Genomic DNA, 17,614 nt, shown 5'->3' with positions numbered 1-17,614 from the left:
AACTCACAATTAATGGCCATATTATTAAGACATCACATTTAACTCACTTATCACAAGAAGCAAAGTAAGAGCAATCCTAGCTCATAAGCTTCAGCTCAGTATTCACAAGCCCTGATTCTCTGTACATAGTGCCAAACTAAATATGTGTACAGTTACTTATATTATATTAATTTTTTTAAAAAAAATAAAAAATTACCTGTAGCCTCTTTGGGGGGGCTTCCTAAAGGCCATGTGGGGGGGTCTGCAAAGGTCCCCCCTCCCCCACTGGCCTCTAGGGCCTCACAGAGGCCATTTGAGCATGCACGGTGGCTATTTTGTTTTTGGCAGCCATGGCAAGTGGCGCCCGGGGCACATGCCCTGCCGGCCCTACCATAGATACGCCCTGCTCCATCCCTCCCTATTTTCTTCATTATCTCCCTCACTCTGGGGGGCTGCCAGAGAGAGGGATGAACACGGGCCCCCTCTTCCCTAGCTATGCCCCTGAAACAAAATACTATACTATCAGTAGCAGAAGTTAGCAGTTCTTTGTGTTCTTAGATCCTTAAAGGCCATTAAATGAAGAAAAAAAATCACATCCTTGCCTGGAATTACAATATTTAAATAAATAGAAGTAAGAAAAAAGATCTGGCATTTCTTTTCTACTTAGAAGTAATTCCAAACAGAGCCATTCTTCTCTCTACCCCGCTCATCAAGCAGAAACACAAAGGAAAGCCATGGCCATACTATACTAGGATGCTTGCATTACTGGCACCTCTAATTATTCTAGACCACATTCTAATTATTCTGTGACTTAAAAATTGTTCTTTGTTTACACTACCACTAACTATATGCGAATGGCACTTTACTGTACTGTGTATGTATATTTTTTTTCTTTCCATAAAGGTCAAGACTCAATGGAGAGAAAGCCTCTGCAAGCCAAAAGGTCTGCATCTGGGGTAATTTCTACCCACCACAGGTAAACAGACAAGTAGTTCATTACACATCTGTGCTACAATGTCAAGACACAAGGATGACATGCATAAAATACAGAATTTTACTCACTAGTTACTTGCATTTGTAGTCTTCCATTATAGTTATTACCAGTTCCAGATCTTGGTGAGGCTCCAGCCATGTCAGAGTTTTCTTCTTCAGGCTATTTTTTTAAAAAAGGAATATGTGATTATAAACACACCTGAGAAGTGTAAATAAGAAGCACTTACCACTTCAGAATAGGCTAAACACATTAAAAAGCACATTTTTACAATATTTTCACAGCCAAGCATGCAAAATCTGTTCAAAATATGTACTAGCTTTCAAAAAAAAAAAAAAAAAACCCACATACCAGCCCACCTGGCTACACATACCCAAATGTCACACTTTAATTTTTATTAAAACCTCTCACCAGAAATTTACACAGGTGGCTTGAATTAGTTGAACAACAGCAGGAAAAATTACACCTTCGTTTACATTCTGAAGACTTTCTCCTCCATCCCCATCCTCTGTATCCCTATATCCTGCAATATGCCCTTAAACCTGTCCTATGCGTCTCACCTCCTCCCTCCAAGTTTGGTAACAAAAGTGTATCTAGTTTAAAAAACTATTTGCAGACGTTTTTCAGCCTTTACTGCCACATGCAAACTACCTAACATCTGTAGAGAGCAAGTTTGTAAAATCAAAATTTCTCTAAACGCTGTACGGCCACAGATCAGTGGTAGAGCATATCTTTTACACATCAAAGCTTCTAGTTAATCTCTTGGTATCTCAAATTTAAGAAATGCCAGGCAACAGGGCTGAGACTGCACAGCTGCTGCCAACCAAAGTCCAATACTAGGCTAGGCAAAGCAATAGTTTGCTTTGGTTTCTGTCAGCCAAGTCATTATAGTAAACTACAGTGGTACTGTAAACACAAAAATTTCTAGCATTCAACAGAGCAATTCTGAAGGGAAGTACAGTATTAGCAAATTCTAAAATTGAGGAAGAAAACTTTCTTATCAGGAGAAAGAATAATGGACACATTGGAGTGAGAATCCCATTATTTCGAGTGACCAGGTCAGTCTCTATGGCTGCAATCTTAAGCATGCTTACTAGGGAGTAAGTCCAGTTAAGCTCAATAGGACTTAATTCTAACTAAAAATGCATAGTATCACACAAACCACTTCATTCTACCTCTAGTGCTTGTTTTGCTGATTTAGGACTAGTTTAAGACAGAAAATGTCTTGATCTATCACGAAGCACATTTTTGTTCTTAAGGAATAAAGTTCTGCCAAAAGTAAAACCCAAAACTATTATGTGTACTGTCACACACTACTTTGAGTGCAAGCAAAGTGTTGAATAAATAGATAAACTCTGATAGCCCAGTCAAAGATCAATCTTTGACTGGGCTATTCTAATATAAAATCCTAATATAAATTAGAATACCCAGTCTCAGTTTTGTTTATATTGCCTTGTATATGTAATCAGTTATAATATTTGTAAAGATATACTTCTTTAAAACATAAGAAATCACAAATTGTCTTGTTTCAGATTATTCTTTAATATGCCTCATACAAGGTGCTTAAAGAGGCTGTTCGCACAAGCAGCCAAGACCAGGCTAGAGCAGCTAAGCCCGGGCTTGGCTGCTTGTGAGTGGCTCCTGATGGCAAACCCGCCGATGGAGCCTGTTCGTTAGCCGAGGTTAAGGGCCCTTAACTTGGACTAGCTGCTCATGTGCAAAACACCAGCTGCTCCCAGCCAGCACTGGACCAGAATAGGCTCCTGGCTGTCGCAGGGGGGATCCCCAAAATGCACCGCACACTCACACAGTGCACTGTGGGATTTCCAGGAGCCGCGACCACGTAACGCAACCCCCGCACCTCCACGCTGCCTAGGGCAGCAGAAGACCATCTGGGCATGCAATCCACGCACTCTGACACACACAAACCCAGCAGCCAGATCATTTGCGGGGAAGGCAAGCTTCTGCTGCCCTCTCACCCTCAAGCCTTCTCACACAATTGTGAGAAAGGGCTCAAAGTGTACTGAAGTACATCTGAAAGCTATCAATGCCATTTCTAGTTACAAGTGGGCCAGCTGCATACCCTGTTCTTGCAGTGGAGTAGCCCCCTCTTGGTTAAAAAAGCCAACATGACACACAAAAGAGATTCACGAGGAAATAATCAGCACATGATCAGGACTGCTAGCATTCTCTTATTTTACTGACATGCAACTTGTCAGCTTATATAGGAGAGCTAAAGAATTTTTACTCATTCTGTCTAAAAACACAAGTGCCTAGTCTGAGTAGCTACAGATGTCTGACATCACACAGGAAAAGTGTACAAACTAATTTTGCTGTCATTTAGCAGTAACATTCTATAGGGTGCATAACTTTTCTGTTTTATTTACAGAATAAAACTACATGCCAATCTACCACTCACTCATTCCACCACTTTCATGAAATATACATTAATATTAATACCTTATATAAGCCCTTCCAAAAATGGCTCAGGGCGGTTTACATCAAACCAAACAATTAAAATTCATAATTAAAATCAAAACTAAATCAATTAAACAATTAAAATCATTTAAAACACACATTAAAAATTTAAAACCATAAATCTAACTAAACGCTTGGTGAATAAATGTCTTCAGTGTCTTTTTAAAAGTTGCCAGAGATGAGAGAGGGAGACGTGCGAATGCACTTCCAGTCTGAGGAGGCACCGGGGCGGCAGTGAGGTATCCTGCCACCCTGGCAGACTGAATACACAGTGCCGGTGGGGGAAACATCATGGAAGGAGTAAGAGCACCCTTCCCCACCCTTAAATTTATCCACCACCCCCACCTTCGAACCAGTTCAGTCGCCGGTCCACAGAACCGGTTCGGTGCTCCTAGAATGGAGCACCGAATGGTTCCGTGCACATTGCTAGAGCACAAGGATGTGCCAATCATCATAGCAACATGGTTCTATATTAGCAAAGCACTTATATAACTGATATGGTTACTTATTGGTGTTATGATTATTAGCTATCCAGAGAGTAAGGCTGATAGGTAAGATATAAATCCTCTTTTAAAAACAACAATGCAGTATCAACATGATAAAGCAAAGGGCCGGTTCACAAATTTATCAGAATGAATCTCCCAATATGTGGCAGATTGTAAATATGTGTTGTGTCTCTCCATCACATCTATGACCTCTGTATGCAAGTATGCAACATGCATTATAATCTTTTCCCCAAGTTTATGAGAAGAACCACACTTATGTGCACATAGAAAATGACATGTTACATTGTGGGTATGGCAGAGACATGTGTGAAGCAACCATGCAATCACTAACCACATAACCCAAATTGGACTTTGTGAAATTAGCTTTTCCAAACAGCTTAACATCTGTATGTAATCATTAGAATGATCCTCTTAAATAAGCAAATATCAAGGATGAGATCTTAAGCAGTTGTTTCTCAGAGAGCTCTAGAAAACCCTTCTCCTTGTAGCAATGAGCACAACCATCTCAGGCCAGCAAAGAAATTGCAGACACTTCATCCCCAGTCACGTGTTTATTTTATTTAAAATATGTACACACTGTCTAAAAACACTTTATCCAAAACAATTTATATTAAAATACAGGCTGTCTTTAAGGTCACAAGTCTGATGGATGTAGCAGCCATTGATTCAAATGGAGCTTGAGTTAATGAAGAGAGCACTAACGAGATGTTCCAGGGTTCTACTGGAGCACGAATAGGAGGGTACACGTTCATAAGTCCCTTTAGGATGGCTTTACTTTCCAGGTGAGAGAAGAGAGTCTTGCCATCATACCCGGGGTGTTTTGATGAGAGTGCGGCCAAGTGGACTTTCAGGGACACATCAGCTAAACCTCGCATCTTCAACGTAGTTAGATAGAGGATAACATCTCGGACAGTTGCATCTTTTGGTAGAAATCCATGTGCCCTGGCATAGGTCTTGAATCAGAGCCATTTCTCCATGCAATTACATCTAGTAGAGGCCTTCCTCTGGTTAAGCAAGATATGCTTCAGAACCAGATTTGCCAAGTAGTCAGACAGAGTATGAGCACATCTGAGTGGAGGGCATGTCTGTCATCCTGGGACAGGAGATCTAGCTCTCAAGGCAGACAATGATAGTGATTCTCCAATCGTCTGAGTAGCTAAGGAAACCATGATTGCCTGGGCCACCATGGAGTAACCAGGATGCAGGACATTGGAGCAGTCAGGAAATGAGCCACCAGTCAATTTATTAGGGGTCGTGGAAGAAACATATAAGGTGTTTGAGACCAATCCAACTGGAAAGCGTCTAGTGACTGTTGGTCGTGTCCTGCCCTTGAGCAGAAGTGACACACTTCATGTTTATCAAAGTTGCAAATAGGTCTATGGACAGGTTTATCCAATGGTCGAAGAGGGGAGCAATGTATTCTGCCTTGAGCTCCCATTTGTGTTGGCGTTGTGCGGCTGAGGTCATCCACTAGGACATTCTCCAGGCCGTTGATATGAATGGCCATTGGGAATACTTGATGCTGGATGCACCAGTGCCACAGTTGTACACTGAGGGCACACAAGGTTCACGATACAGCCCCCGCTTGAAGACTGATGTATGCCTGGGCCGTTGTATTATCCAATTGTACTTGAACAACTTTGCCTTGTATCAGTGGCAAGAAGGCCTGTAGTGCCTGGAGACAGCTAGCAACTCCAGGAAGTTGATATCCAATTGGGCTTGGTGTGGAGTCCACTTGCCTTATATCTGATGGTTCTCACAATGGGCACCCCATCCTAGCAGTGAAGCATCTGTCGTCAATCTGGCTGAGACGCTTCTGGAAGGGAACCCCCTCTAGGAGATTCCGGCTGTCTGACCACCACAATAGTGATTGTAGAATTTGTGGTGGTAGTTCCAGACGTTTCCGTTGATTGTCTCGGTTGGGATGGAAAACTGACAGAAACCACAACTGTAGCTTCTGTATTTTCAGCCGTGCGTAATGTATCACTGTATTGCAGGATGCCATAAAGCCAAGCAGTCGCTGTATCAGCTGAGCCGGCTGTGTAGGATGCTGTTGGAATACTAGCACCAGATCCCTGATGCATTTGTACCTTTCTTCTGGTAAGTATGCCCTTTGGGTTACTGTGTTCAACACTGCTCCTATATAGAATCAGAATCAGCTTTTATTTCGATCAATGACCAGAACAAAACGCAAGCAAAAAGGAAAAAGAGAATAAGACATCATAAAATAGTAATACACAACTTACATGAAATGTAACAAAACTTGGCCACAGAGTTAGTACTCATACTATCAAATTTAGACAGTAATAAATCAAGATAAAAGTCATCTGAGCGGCCAGGAAAAGGCTTCAACAAGGGTGAGATAAAATCTAAACGGGCATCCCTGTAGAGGTCACAGTAAAGAATAAAATGTGCAGTCGACTCAATAGCACCTGAGCCACAAGGGCAGAGGCGCAAAACATAAGGAATCCCCTTGAGCCTTCCCTTAAGCACAGATGTTGGAAGAACATTAAGACGTGCAAGGGTCAAGGCACTCCTAAATTTAGGAAAAGTTATGTTACTTAGGTAATCAGCGGGCTTAAGATTGTAGAGCTGTTTACCTATACACAAACCTCTAGATATTTTGGATGCTTCAACCTATAGATCAGTATCAATTATTCGCTGTTTAATAACCTTCATAGCTGTAGTAGAGCCCATCCTAACAAGTTCTTCAAGTGGGAGCCCATAAAGTTGAGATTTTATTTTAAGCGACCGTTTCCATCTCGAATCAAAGGAGTCGGTCATAGTAAGAGGGACTAATCCCACTTGTGAGAACCTCAATTTTAACCAGAATAGGAAAATACATTTCCAATAAACCGATTCCAAAGTATAGAGGCCTGCCTCCCGTCTAATAGCGGCATTTGACACACTATTTGGGACCTGGAAGATGGATCTAAGAAATTTTGTCTGTATGGCCTCCAGAGGTGAAAAATTGCAGAAAGGGCCCAATTGTGCACCATATGTAAGCTGTGGGTGTACTTTAGCTGCAAAGAGCTCCTATATAGTTGAACATGCACACTGGCTCCAGGTGGAACTTTTTCCAATTGACTTGGATCCCCAAGTCTTGGAGGAGAGTCAGAACATACTGGATCTGACAAAGTAACTCTTCTTGGTCCCTGGACATCAGGAGCCAGTTGTCTAAGTATAGGTAAATTGCAACACCTCTTGTCCTTAGATGGGAAATCACTACTGCCATACATTTGGTAAATACCCTTGGGGCAGTGGAAAGTCCAAAGGGTAAGACATTGTATTGGTATATTTGGTGACCTACAGTGAAACATAGGTACTTCCTGTGTTACTTAGTGGTGTGCCCGGACCGATCCAGAGCCATGCAAAAGGCCTCCGGACCGGTACGGAATTCGGCCGGTCCGGCGGGGGGGGGGGGAGTGTCGCTTTAATAGCAATAGCAATAGCACTTACATTTATATACCGCTCTATAGCCGGAGCTCTCTAAGCGGTTTACAATGATGTAGCATATTGTCCCCAACATTCTGGGTACTCATTTTACCGACCTCGGAAGGATGGAAGGCTGAGTCAACCTTGAGCCCCTGGTCAGGATCGAACTTGTAACCTTCTGGTTACAGGGCGGCAGTTTTACCACTGCGCCACCAGGGGCTCTGCTTTAAGGGCAGGGGGGTAGTACTTATCCCTCCCTCTGCTCTTCCCCCTCTGGCGCTCGACTTTAAGGTAATGTTTGCAGCCCCCATCGTTGGCTGCAAAGCTCCAGAGCAAGTAGGTGGTGGTGTCACGCATGCATCCGTCATGGTGTGCGCCCGCACACCGGCGGCAGCAACAAGCACGCCGTGATGGGCGCATGCGTAGCGCCAGCTTCTACTTGCTCTGGAGCTTTACAGCCAACGATTGGGGGCAGGGGCGGCAGGGAGGAACCCTGCCGCCCCAAAAACATTACCTTAAAGTCGAGCACCAGAGGGGGAAGTGCGGCGGGAGGGGTAAGTACTACCCCCCCGCCCTTAAAGCGACACTCCCCCCAGTGCCGGACCACGCCTCCGTGGTTTCGTGCATATCCCTAGTGTTGCTTCCTTATATTGATATGAAAATAGGCATCTTTCAAATCCAGCATTGCAAGCCACTTCTCTTGGTGGAAAAGTGGTAAGGTAAGATCTACTGCCATGCCATCATATCAAATTTCCTGACATGGACCAGTTTGTTTAAATGGCGCAGGTCTATGATGGGGTGGATGCCCCCATCCCGCTTTGAGATCTGAAAGTAATGGAAGTAGAACTACTCCTGCCTATGCACCCACAGCACCGGGGTGAATGCACCCTTCTCCAAAAGCTCCTTCACCTCTTCCTGTAAGGAGAGGGATGGCAGAATGAACTTCATTCCCGTGAAGTGAGGGGTCGTTTTGAATTCTATGGCATATCTTGAGGATATGATCTTCAGGACTCAGCGGTCCGATGTTATGTGATGTTGTATGTCTACAAACTTTTCTAAGTCAGGGTCAACTCACAATATCAAGTTCTATTGTGAACAACATCTGCAGAAATAACTTGTTTTTTGCACATTTTGAACACTAACCTCATTTGTCAAGCAGCAGCAATACACTAATAGTTGCCACTTGTCCAATTATATTTCAAGCTGACTTCCTTTAAAAAAATTCACAGGGTAAACATTTTAAGTTAGCGGCAGAAGAAATAAATAAAGAAAATTATACTTCCTATAAGCATTAAGGTTCGCTTAGTCCTCCTGATTTTTCAAGATACTGAAAGAGGAGTTTAAACCAACTTGCATCTTTTTAAAAAACTCATAATATTAAAGATTAAATTGATCTTCCTTGTGATGTGTTCCTTTGTAAACAAGAACATCAAATTATATGAGTAAGTTGTATAATGCCCTTTTTAAAGAACCATAGGCATAACATTATGGATGGTATGAACACCTGCATTTATGAAGGAACAATCTCATGAAGTGATCCAGAACTAGTATAACTGTATGAAAGCAAACTGACATTGTTACCAGCTACGCTTATTCTGCCTGGCTCCCAGGAGCCTCGTTTGTAGTTGCATCTCCAAGATTGGAGATTACACTTCGGATATGCTCAGGAGCTGCACAGCATCATGAGCTCTCAGTTTATAGTACACATGGGAACAGGTCACTTAGTTGGCAAGTCTAGTCACCCCTAGATTTGGCTACAAACAAAGCAAATTGGAATGGGGATCAAGATACATGCCCCATCCCTATGAGGGGGTCCCAGCTAAGTAGACTTGAGTGTTAACTATAGCGAGTTAACTGGTATCCAAAGCCACTCTAAACTTAGAGTGAACCACCTCACTCATTTCACAGCAGATAACATACTAACCAGCCAATTATGGCAAGCAGAAAGAAAAGTAGATAAGGCAGTGAAGCAATGGTCTCCCCATCACAAACAAGATCAGTCAGTGACACAGACCTAGAGGTATACCCCTTGAAATTATTTATAGGATTACTAGAGAGCCTGGCCCAGCACAGATACTCTTTTGCTCACCTGCATACTCTGATTTTCATCACAAACAGCCTTACTTAAAAAAGGCAATCCCCCCACGAATGGTCACACCCAGGAAGAACAATCAGACACAATGCAGCCCGTACAGGTACGTCCTAGCACTTATCCCTCGGAAAGTACAAGAGCAGGAATGTGCCCCCAAGGAATGTTTTGGGATATAGGTATCCCCAGTTCCATGACCCAGTGTGCTTCCTTGCATACTCCAGCTTGTGCTGTACTTGGGACTCCATTGAGCACTCTTTATGTGCTCTCGCAACCTACAAAGAGCTTGAAATCACTAGTTTCTTGGGCGATCTACTGTCCACCCGCCATCACTACAGGGGGTGTTCAATTTTTCATGCCATCACCCAGATCAGTCCTTCTGCTGATCTATCCAGCTTGCCTCACACCCATAGGAAGCTGGACTCACGGAGGTCTCATGGACATCTCTCCCTCTACTAATCTCCATAACTCTCTTGCTTCCACTCCACATGAGGAGCGAGATTCTGCAGCCCAGAAGTCCCGTTATCCAGATCAGGTGAAAGTGAATGCTCGCTCTTGGGCCCCCATCTATCTCTTTCTTAAATCCAACCCCATCTCTCTCTCCCCCTACCCCAACCTGGGAACTTACAAAATTAGACTCTAAGCTAAAAGGCCTCACTGAAGCTGATTTATTTAGAAACGTACTTTATTGCTCTTTAAAGTTAGAAACGTCTTATCATAGTTAATTTGCTTAGTAACATATTTTTATTGCTTTAACCACACAATTCTCTTCCTGTATTCCTTCTCTCTCTCAAATTCTTTTTATTTTGAAACTATAACCTTGTCTCAATCCAGTCATTTCTTGAGTCCACAGGTTTGCACAAATTAAAACTGATGGTGCTGACCCACTTTAAGAGCTAATTCCTCACAAAGCCCGAATATTGAGGTGCTGACCAAACAGCCCTGGGCCAGTTCCGTTGACAACATCCACCATTATTTCTCAGACAATTCTCCTATAAACTCAGGGACAAATTGCAAATGTAATTTCCAAAAAAGTATACAGTTAAAATATTTTGCTTCAATATACTGCTTATGTTTACTGAGCTGAAAAAAAAAGTTTAACACACTCTTTGCAAAGTCAGTATAGTGCAAGCAATATACAGTTTTGAGGTTCCATATATAAAAAAGAGTCATAATATAGTCCAAGTTAAGCACTTAAAGCTGCAATCCAAAGCACATTTACTTGGGAATAAGCCCCACCAAATACATCATGGCTTCCAGGTTAATATTTATTTAAGATATATCTTTATTTAAGAGATGCATGCACTACCTTTCAGTTTTAAGTGAAAAATTCATAAAGTGGCTTACAAAAAACAAAATGATGACTGTGGAATTTAGTTAATTGCTTAACCTATTAAAAACTTCTTATAGACTAGAAAGGTGCTAACAATTAATTGGGCAACAGACCAAATACATGATTTTTAATACAAGTACTTATAAAAGCTACAGATTACAAGCATCATCTTAAAAGGCACTACCCCTTCTCTGACACAGGAGGAATGCCTCTCCTAAGAGTATGCCTGCCAAGATACATGCATATATCACCTACAAATAAAGCAAGCTCTTTACTTCAGAACGTGTTTTTACGCATATTTGACCAGCAGCATTTTTACTCAGAAGCAAGTCCCACTATGATCAATGAGGCTTACTTTTATTTTATTTTTTTATATACCACTCGACTCCAAAGGCTCTAGGCAGTTTACAAAAAAAATAACAAAAACAGCATAAAACCAACTATTAAACAAGTAAAATTTAAAACATGCAAAGCTTACCGCAATTAAAACAGCAATTAAAATTTTAAAACAAACATTCAGAGATTATTAAAAGCCTGGCTAAAAAAGTGTGTCTTAAGTGCTCTTTTGAAAACTAGTAAAGATGTTAAGCCACAAATGTCTATAGGGAAGTGCATCCCAGGAGCAACTATAGAGAACGCCCGCTCCCGAGTCACCGCCAAATGAGCTGGTAGTATACGGAGACAGACCTCTCTTGATGATCTTAATGGGTGGTGGGGATCATACAGAAGGTGGTACTCTCCCAGGTAACCCGGTCCTAAGACATTTCGGGCTACTTCCAGGTAAGTGGCTGACATACAGAGCAAGGATGCGCCTGTGCAGCCAAAGAGCCAACTAACTAGACTGGAGCAGAGGGAAGCAGCAATTTGACACCTTCCCTTTCCCCAGGAAGTGAAACTTATGTTCCTAAAGCTTGCACAACCCTTAAGGACATATGTTCGGGTAGCATAGAGGGCTCCCTGGGGAAAAGAAGAGTGTCAAAAATTCTGCTCCCTAGCACCAGTGCATTTAGTTCCAAAATCCCTACCTTGCTGCACTGGTGCATCCTTGCTTTGTATATCAGCCAAGTACAGGATTGCAGCCTAAAACTCATACTATTAATCTAAGTTTTCAGCGATCCGCTGATAGCTCTCAAAACAATAAATCACAGCAGTAAAAATAGTAAAATTAACATAATGAAAGATTTTTTAAAACCCCAGTAAAATACTATCCTCACCGTTTAGTTAAAACTTTGGGTAAAAATAACTATTTGTCCTGGCACTTGAAGCTCACCAAAGTTGCTGCTAAGCCAATTTCTCCAAGAAGCATATTTCACAATTGAGGTACTACCACAGAAAAGGCCCTCCCAGTCACCAAGAATCTTACTTTTGGATGTGGAGGCACCCAGAAAGGGCTTCTAGCATTATTTCAATATGCAAGCAGATCTATATTGGGAGCAGACAATCCTTTAGCTACTAAAATCTCAAACCATATAGGAATGCTATATATATATATATATAATCTTATACAACAAATAGTTTATTTATTTATTTATTTATTTATCTATCATATTTTTACACTGCCCAAAACTTACATCTCTGGGCAGTTTACAAGAAGATTAAAAAGTAAAACATTAATTAAAAACAAAAACAAAACAAAACAAAAATTTAAAAGCAAGAAATGTAAAACATAATTTAAAAATTTTAAAACAATATTCTAAAAATAACATTCAAAACAATCAAAACAATATCAGTTAAAAGCCTGGGTGAAAAAATGCGTCTTTAAGGACTTTTTAAAGGATGTCGGAGATGGGGAGGCTCTTATTGCACTAGGGAGCGCATTCCAAAGCCTCAGGGCAGCAATGGAGAAGGCCCGTCCCTGAGTAGCCACCAGACGAGGCGGTGGCAAATGCAGACGGATCTCTCCTGATGATCTCAATGGGCGGCGGGGTTCATTACGAAGAAGCCGTTCTTTTAAAAACCCAGGGCCCAAGCTGTTTAGGGCTTTATAGGTTATGACCAACACCTTGTATTTTGCCCGAAAACATATTGGCAGCCAGTGTAACTCCTTCAATACGGGAGTAATATGGTCTCTCCTAGATGATCCAGAGACCAGCCTGGCTGCTGCATTCTGGACCAACTGTAGTTTCCGGACTACGTACAAGGGCAGCCCCACATAGAGCGCATTGCAGTAATCCAGTCTGGAGGTTACCAGCAGGTGTACCACTGTTTTGAGGTCACCTAACTCAAGAAACGGGCACAGCTGGTGTATCAGCCGAAGCTGATAGAAGGCACTTCTGGCCACTGTCTCAACCTGGGTCACCAAGGAGAGTCTTGGATCCAGAAGCACCCCTAGACTGCGTACCTGTTCCTTTTGGGGAAGTGTGACGCCATCCAGAACAGGCAGATCAAACTCATCTCTCGAGTTCCGACCCCGCACAATGAGTACCTCTGTCTTATCTGGATTCAGTCTCCGTTTGTTATCCCTCATCCAGCCCATTACCAACCCCAGGCAGGCATTTAGGGAGGTTATGCCCTCTCCCGATGATGCTAATATGGAGAAATAGATTTGTGTGTCATCAGCATACTGATAGCACCCTGCACCAAATCTCCTGATGATCTCTCCCAGCGGTTTCATGTAGATGTTAAACAACATCTGAGACAATACAGAGCCCTGAGGGACACCATACAAAAGTTCAGATTTTGAAGAACAGCAATCTCCAAGGGACACCATCTGGAACTTGCCCGAGAGATAGGAGCGGAACCACCGCAAAGCAGTGCCTCCAACCCCCAACCCTCTCAGACGCTCCAGAAGGATACTATGGTCGATAGTATTGAAAGCCACCGAGAGGTCCAAAAGGACCAACAGAGTCACACTTCCTCTGTCAATTGCCAGTTGGAGATCATCCATCAGGCCGACCAAGGCAGTCTCCACCCCACAGCCAGCCCAGAAGCCAATGAGGTTCTTCTGAAACTTGAACAGAAAAAGGACAGAGCTGGGTAAGAGGCATTAAGTACTTAATGCTGAAATGAACTGTGATATGACAGTGTCCATTCCATGCACCATGTGGTGGCGCAGCGGGGAAGCAGCTTGCCTAGGAAGCAAGAGGCTGTTAGTTCAATTCCCTGCTGGTGTGCTTCTCCAACTGTGCCTAGTAAATATATATTTGTAGTCACCTACATTGGGCAGCAGCGATACAGGAAGGTGCTAAAGGCAGATGCTCACTTCAGTGACAATGGCAAAGACATAATCTCATACTGTGCAGGAGAAAGGCAATGATAGACCACTCCTGTATTCTACCAAGAAAACCACATGTCTTTGTAGTCGCCAGGAGTCAACACCAACTTGACAGATAGACAGACAGATATAAATTCTCTTTCTCTAAGGCATACCCATGGCTAATCCTGTGCATGGCAGCTCTCGCGAGATTTCCTGGCAAGGCAGACAGCACAGCAGGGGGAGCCACTCTCCAAGTCAGCCTGCCGAGGGTGGAGGGAGGTCGAGGAGGAGGTGGTGGCACCACTGTGAGTTGGCAGGAGAGTGCACATCGGCTCCAACCGCCTGCCTCCTCGCAAGGAGGATGGCCGAGCAGGCAGCAGCATGGGGGGGTGGGGGCAGCGAGAACAAACTGGCCAAAGGGGTGTGGAGAGGGGAGAACGAACTGACCAAAGGGATGGAAACGAAATGAAGATGGGGCAAGCAGCCGGATCAGTTGCCTGGGGAGGGGGAGACAGGGAGAATTAGGGGGCGCAGGTGCTCTGTGCCAGGTCAGCAAGTTATATTTAAAGTGTTTCATCTTTGACTTGTGCACCTCTTCTACAACAATAGTCTAGTCTAACACTTTCACACCCAGGGCCCATCTACCCCAACTTACAACAGAGCATACATTTTTAATGTTTTTACCCTATACATCCATCTTTCTTCTGTAAAGTGACTTAAATGCAAAGAGCAAGGCATTTTGACAGTTGTTGCTGTTCTCATGCCTGTAATAAGCTGCAGCTGCCACGATTCTGAAGTAAAGCAGTTCCCCCTTTGCAGCTGATCTCTCCCAATCTTTCTTTTTTCATAAAACCTCTCAAAGTCCTAAAAAAACAAAGGGGGTGATACCACTGCCATGACTTACTTGGAGATCCTGCCACACCAAGCAAAGACCAAGTGTGACCTTCTCTGGACACAGATAGCCTGGTCATAGTTACCTATGTTCTGGTAACATCTGCACTAGATCACTGCAATATATTGTACAGAGATCCAACAAGAAACTTCAGGTAGTACAAAATACCAGTTAAACTATTAACTGGTCTATTAACACATCTCACCAGTGTTAAAAAGTTTCCAGTATGTTTCTAGACACAAGTCAAAGTGCTGGAGGTAACTTTAACCTAACATCAGGACCTTAAAAGGTTAAACACCAGTACTTTGACTCAGGTTTCAGAAGAACCTTTACTGCTTATGCAACAAGACTACCTTTTCAGTGGCCCTCTTTACCATGAACACACTTTAAAAGTTGCATAATATGCACACTTGCTTGGAAGTGAGTTCCACTGGACCCACTGGGCTGCAAGTCTCCCCTTGTCCAGATATTCAGTAAAAAATTGCAGGGGGGAGGGGGAATACTGGCATAGTATCAATCAACCCTTGCTTGCCTTCACCACCTTTGCAATGTTGAAGGGGAAACACCCTCTATACCTAAAAGCAAGCTTATGCAGTACTTTGGATAGAGAAAAGGGAGAAAGAGAAGAGGCTGCAGAGTCACAAGCAGGTCATCCTAAAGTGAGAGAACTTCTGCCCCCCCCGCCCCCACTTTGAGAGAGAGGGGGGGGGGGTGGGAACAGAAATCAAATTGTAACGAATATCCTCCTGTCCTTTGGATCAGGAGACAGGGCCGCCCTTGCGGGACTGCTTCCCAGGGCGCTTACGCCCTCTGCCAATCCACTCAGCAGAGCTAACAGGGTTCAAAGCTCAGCCCTCAGCTGGCCCATCTCCCTCCTCCTCCTCCTCCCCCCCCCACCTGCCCCGCGTCAGTTAAAGGCCCAAGAAACAAATAAACAAGGTGACACCAGGGCAGCAGTTGGGGAGAGGAAGTGAGAGAGAGGAACAACAGGAGAGAGAGGGGGGGGGCTCAAACACCTTTCGCCGCCCCCCCCCCGCAGGCTCCCCCCGAGCAAGCGTGGCCGGGCGGGATGGTGGGGAGGGAAGCAAAGGGGCATAGAGCGGCACCCCCCAGCTCTCCTCCCCTCCCACTCCACCGGAGGCCGATGGATTGCGGGCGGCTGTGGAGGAGGGAAACGAGCCGCCCCTCCTCCACACGTCGCGTCACCCCAGAGGGCCATAACGAGCCCCTGCTCTTCCCTTTTCTCCCCACCCCACCCCACCACCAGCTCCCCGCTCCCAGGGAGCCTCCTTCGTCAGGCCAGGCGCAGACCCAGCGAGACGGCGGCGGCTGCGCAGCCCGTTTGTTTGTCTGTCAGGCTGACGAGTTGTTTCTCCTTCACACTGTGTTCCTTTCCCTGCGTCTCTCGCTCTTACCGTGGCTCGGAGCTCGGCTGCTTGGCGGTGCTGGTGGTGGGGATGATGCCGCCGCCGCCGCCGCCACCGCCGCCGCCCCCTTGCTGTGGCGGAGCGCTGTGCCCTCAGCCCTCGGCACCGCTCCCAACCACCGCCGCCGCCGCCACCACCACCGCGCAGAATGATGCCATCTCACAGCAGCGGCATTGGTGGCTCGCTCGCTCTGCTCACCGCCCCCTTCCCCTCACACACACATATCCACCCGGACAGAGAGAAGGGCTGCGCTCGCTCACGCGCCGCCTAGCTTTGCTCTGCTGCCTGCCACGGGCGCGCGCCCGAGCCCCAACCGTCTGGGAGAAGGGGAAAGAGGATCCGGAGCCAGACACTCGGGGGCGGGGCCTGGGTTAGAGCGGCGCGTGCAGGTTGGCTGGAAAAGCAGGCAGGAGAGAGAGCGCGCGCGCGCAAGGAAGGACGGACGGAAGAGAGAGGGAACCTGTGAGAGCGGAGCGCCGCGGTTTGATTTAGTACTCCGACGGCGCGGAGGTCCCGGGCTAAACCAATGCCTCCAAAAAGTAAGAGGGTGATCCTGTAGGGCTGAACCAACTGGAAAAGCAACGCGTGTGTACCTTCTGTGCTCCTAGGTAGCCTTCCAGAGACCGAACCAAGTGGGGAGAAAACGAGAGGGAAGGCAGGCTATTCAGCATTAAACTCAAAAAAAGTCGAGAGCTAGTGTGGTTGTGCAAGGATCAGCCGGGGAATATCACCTTCTTGTTATTTTTCATGCATGTTTTTAATATTCGGTATTGATGCATATGGGTGCTAGGCACAAATGGCTGGCAGGATGGGGGTGGGTGTTAAATGAGCCTCTGCTCTGTCAATACCATGTGGGTAACCTGAGCAAGCTTCTGGCTTGCCAGTCGATAGGGTAAAGCAGCTAAATCGCCAAAGCAACAACGGTGGACAAGAGAGGAATATGGTCGGCCGAGTTAAACTTACCGGATTTCTTTTCTTACATCCAAAAAATTGGCGAGCGTATTTTGGAAGAAAGTAATACACAGCCCCAAGGCAAAGCTCATTTAAAACTTATCTAGCACTTAAAACTATAATTTTAAGCCCACCTACAATCAGGTAAATGCAACAAAGAGTCTTGTGGCATGGCTAACAATTTTTTTTAATGGCATAAGCTTTGATGGCCCAGGACTCGCTTGATCAGTTGCAGTGGGCTCTAGTATTCTAGGAAAGCTCATCTCATATTGGAACAAATGAACACTGCTGAACTCCTCCCCAGAGACGATCTATCCCAGCACATGGTGCAGTGAGT

At 44.7% G+C, this 17,614-nt stretch overlaps 1 protein-coding gene across 4 annotated transcripts in view; it reads right to left on the bottom strand.

The window, feature by feature from the left end:
• The window catches only part of WWP1 (WW domain containing E3 ubiquitin protein ligase 1), a 91,799-nt gene extending 75,050 nt beyond the window's left edge, over positions 1 to 16,749 (bottom strand). Inside the window, exons 1-2 of one of the 4 annotated variants that reach the window (XM_053245135.1) lie at positions 16,315 to 16,749; positions 1,042 to 1,132 (exon numbers count right to left, since the gene is read on the bottom strand). In XM_053245135.1, the coding sequence (XP_053101110.1) occupies positions 1,042 to 1,111 (70 nt within the window). In that variant the 5' untranslated portion in view covers positions 1,112 to 1,132; positions 16,315 to 16,749. The remainder of the gene's footprint in view (positions 1 to 1,041; positions 1,133 to 16,314) is intronic. The other 3 variants (XM_053245133.1, XM_053245137.1, XM_053245136.1) reach the window with 3 other exon arrangements.
• Between the last annotated feature and the right edge of the window lie 865 nt (positions 16,750 to 17,614).

The sequence above is a fragment of the Hemicordylus capensis genome, chromosome 4, assembly GCF_027244095.1.
Source record: "Hemicordylus capensis ecotype Gifberg chromosome 4, rHemCap1.1.pri, whole genome shotgun sequence".
NCBI classification, from domain to species: Eukaryota; Metazoa; Chordata; class Lepidosauria; order Squamata; family Cordylidae; genus Hemicordylus; species Hemicordylus capensis.
The sequence above is the reverse complement of the archived record's forward strand: the minus strand, read 5'-3'. Positions and strand labels throughout refer to the sequence as shown.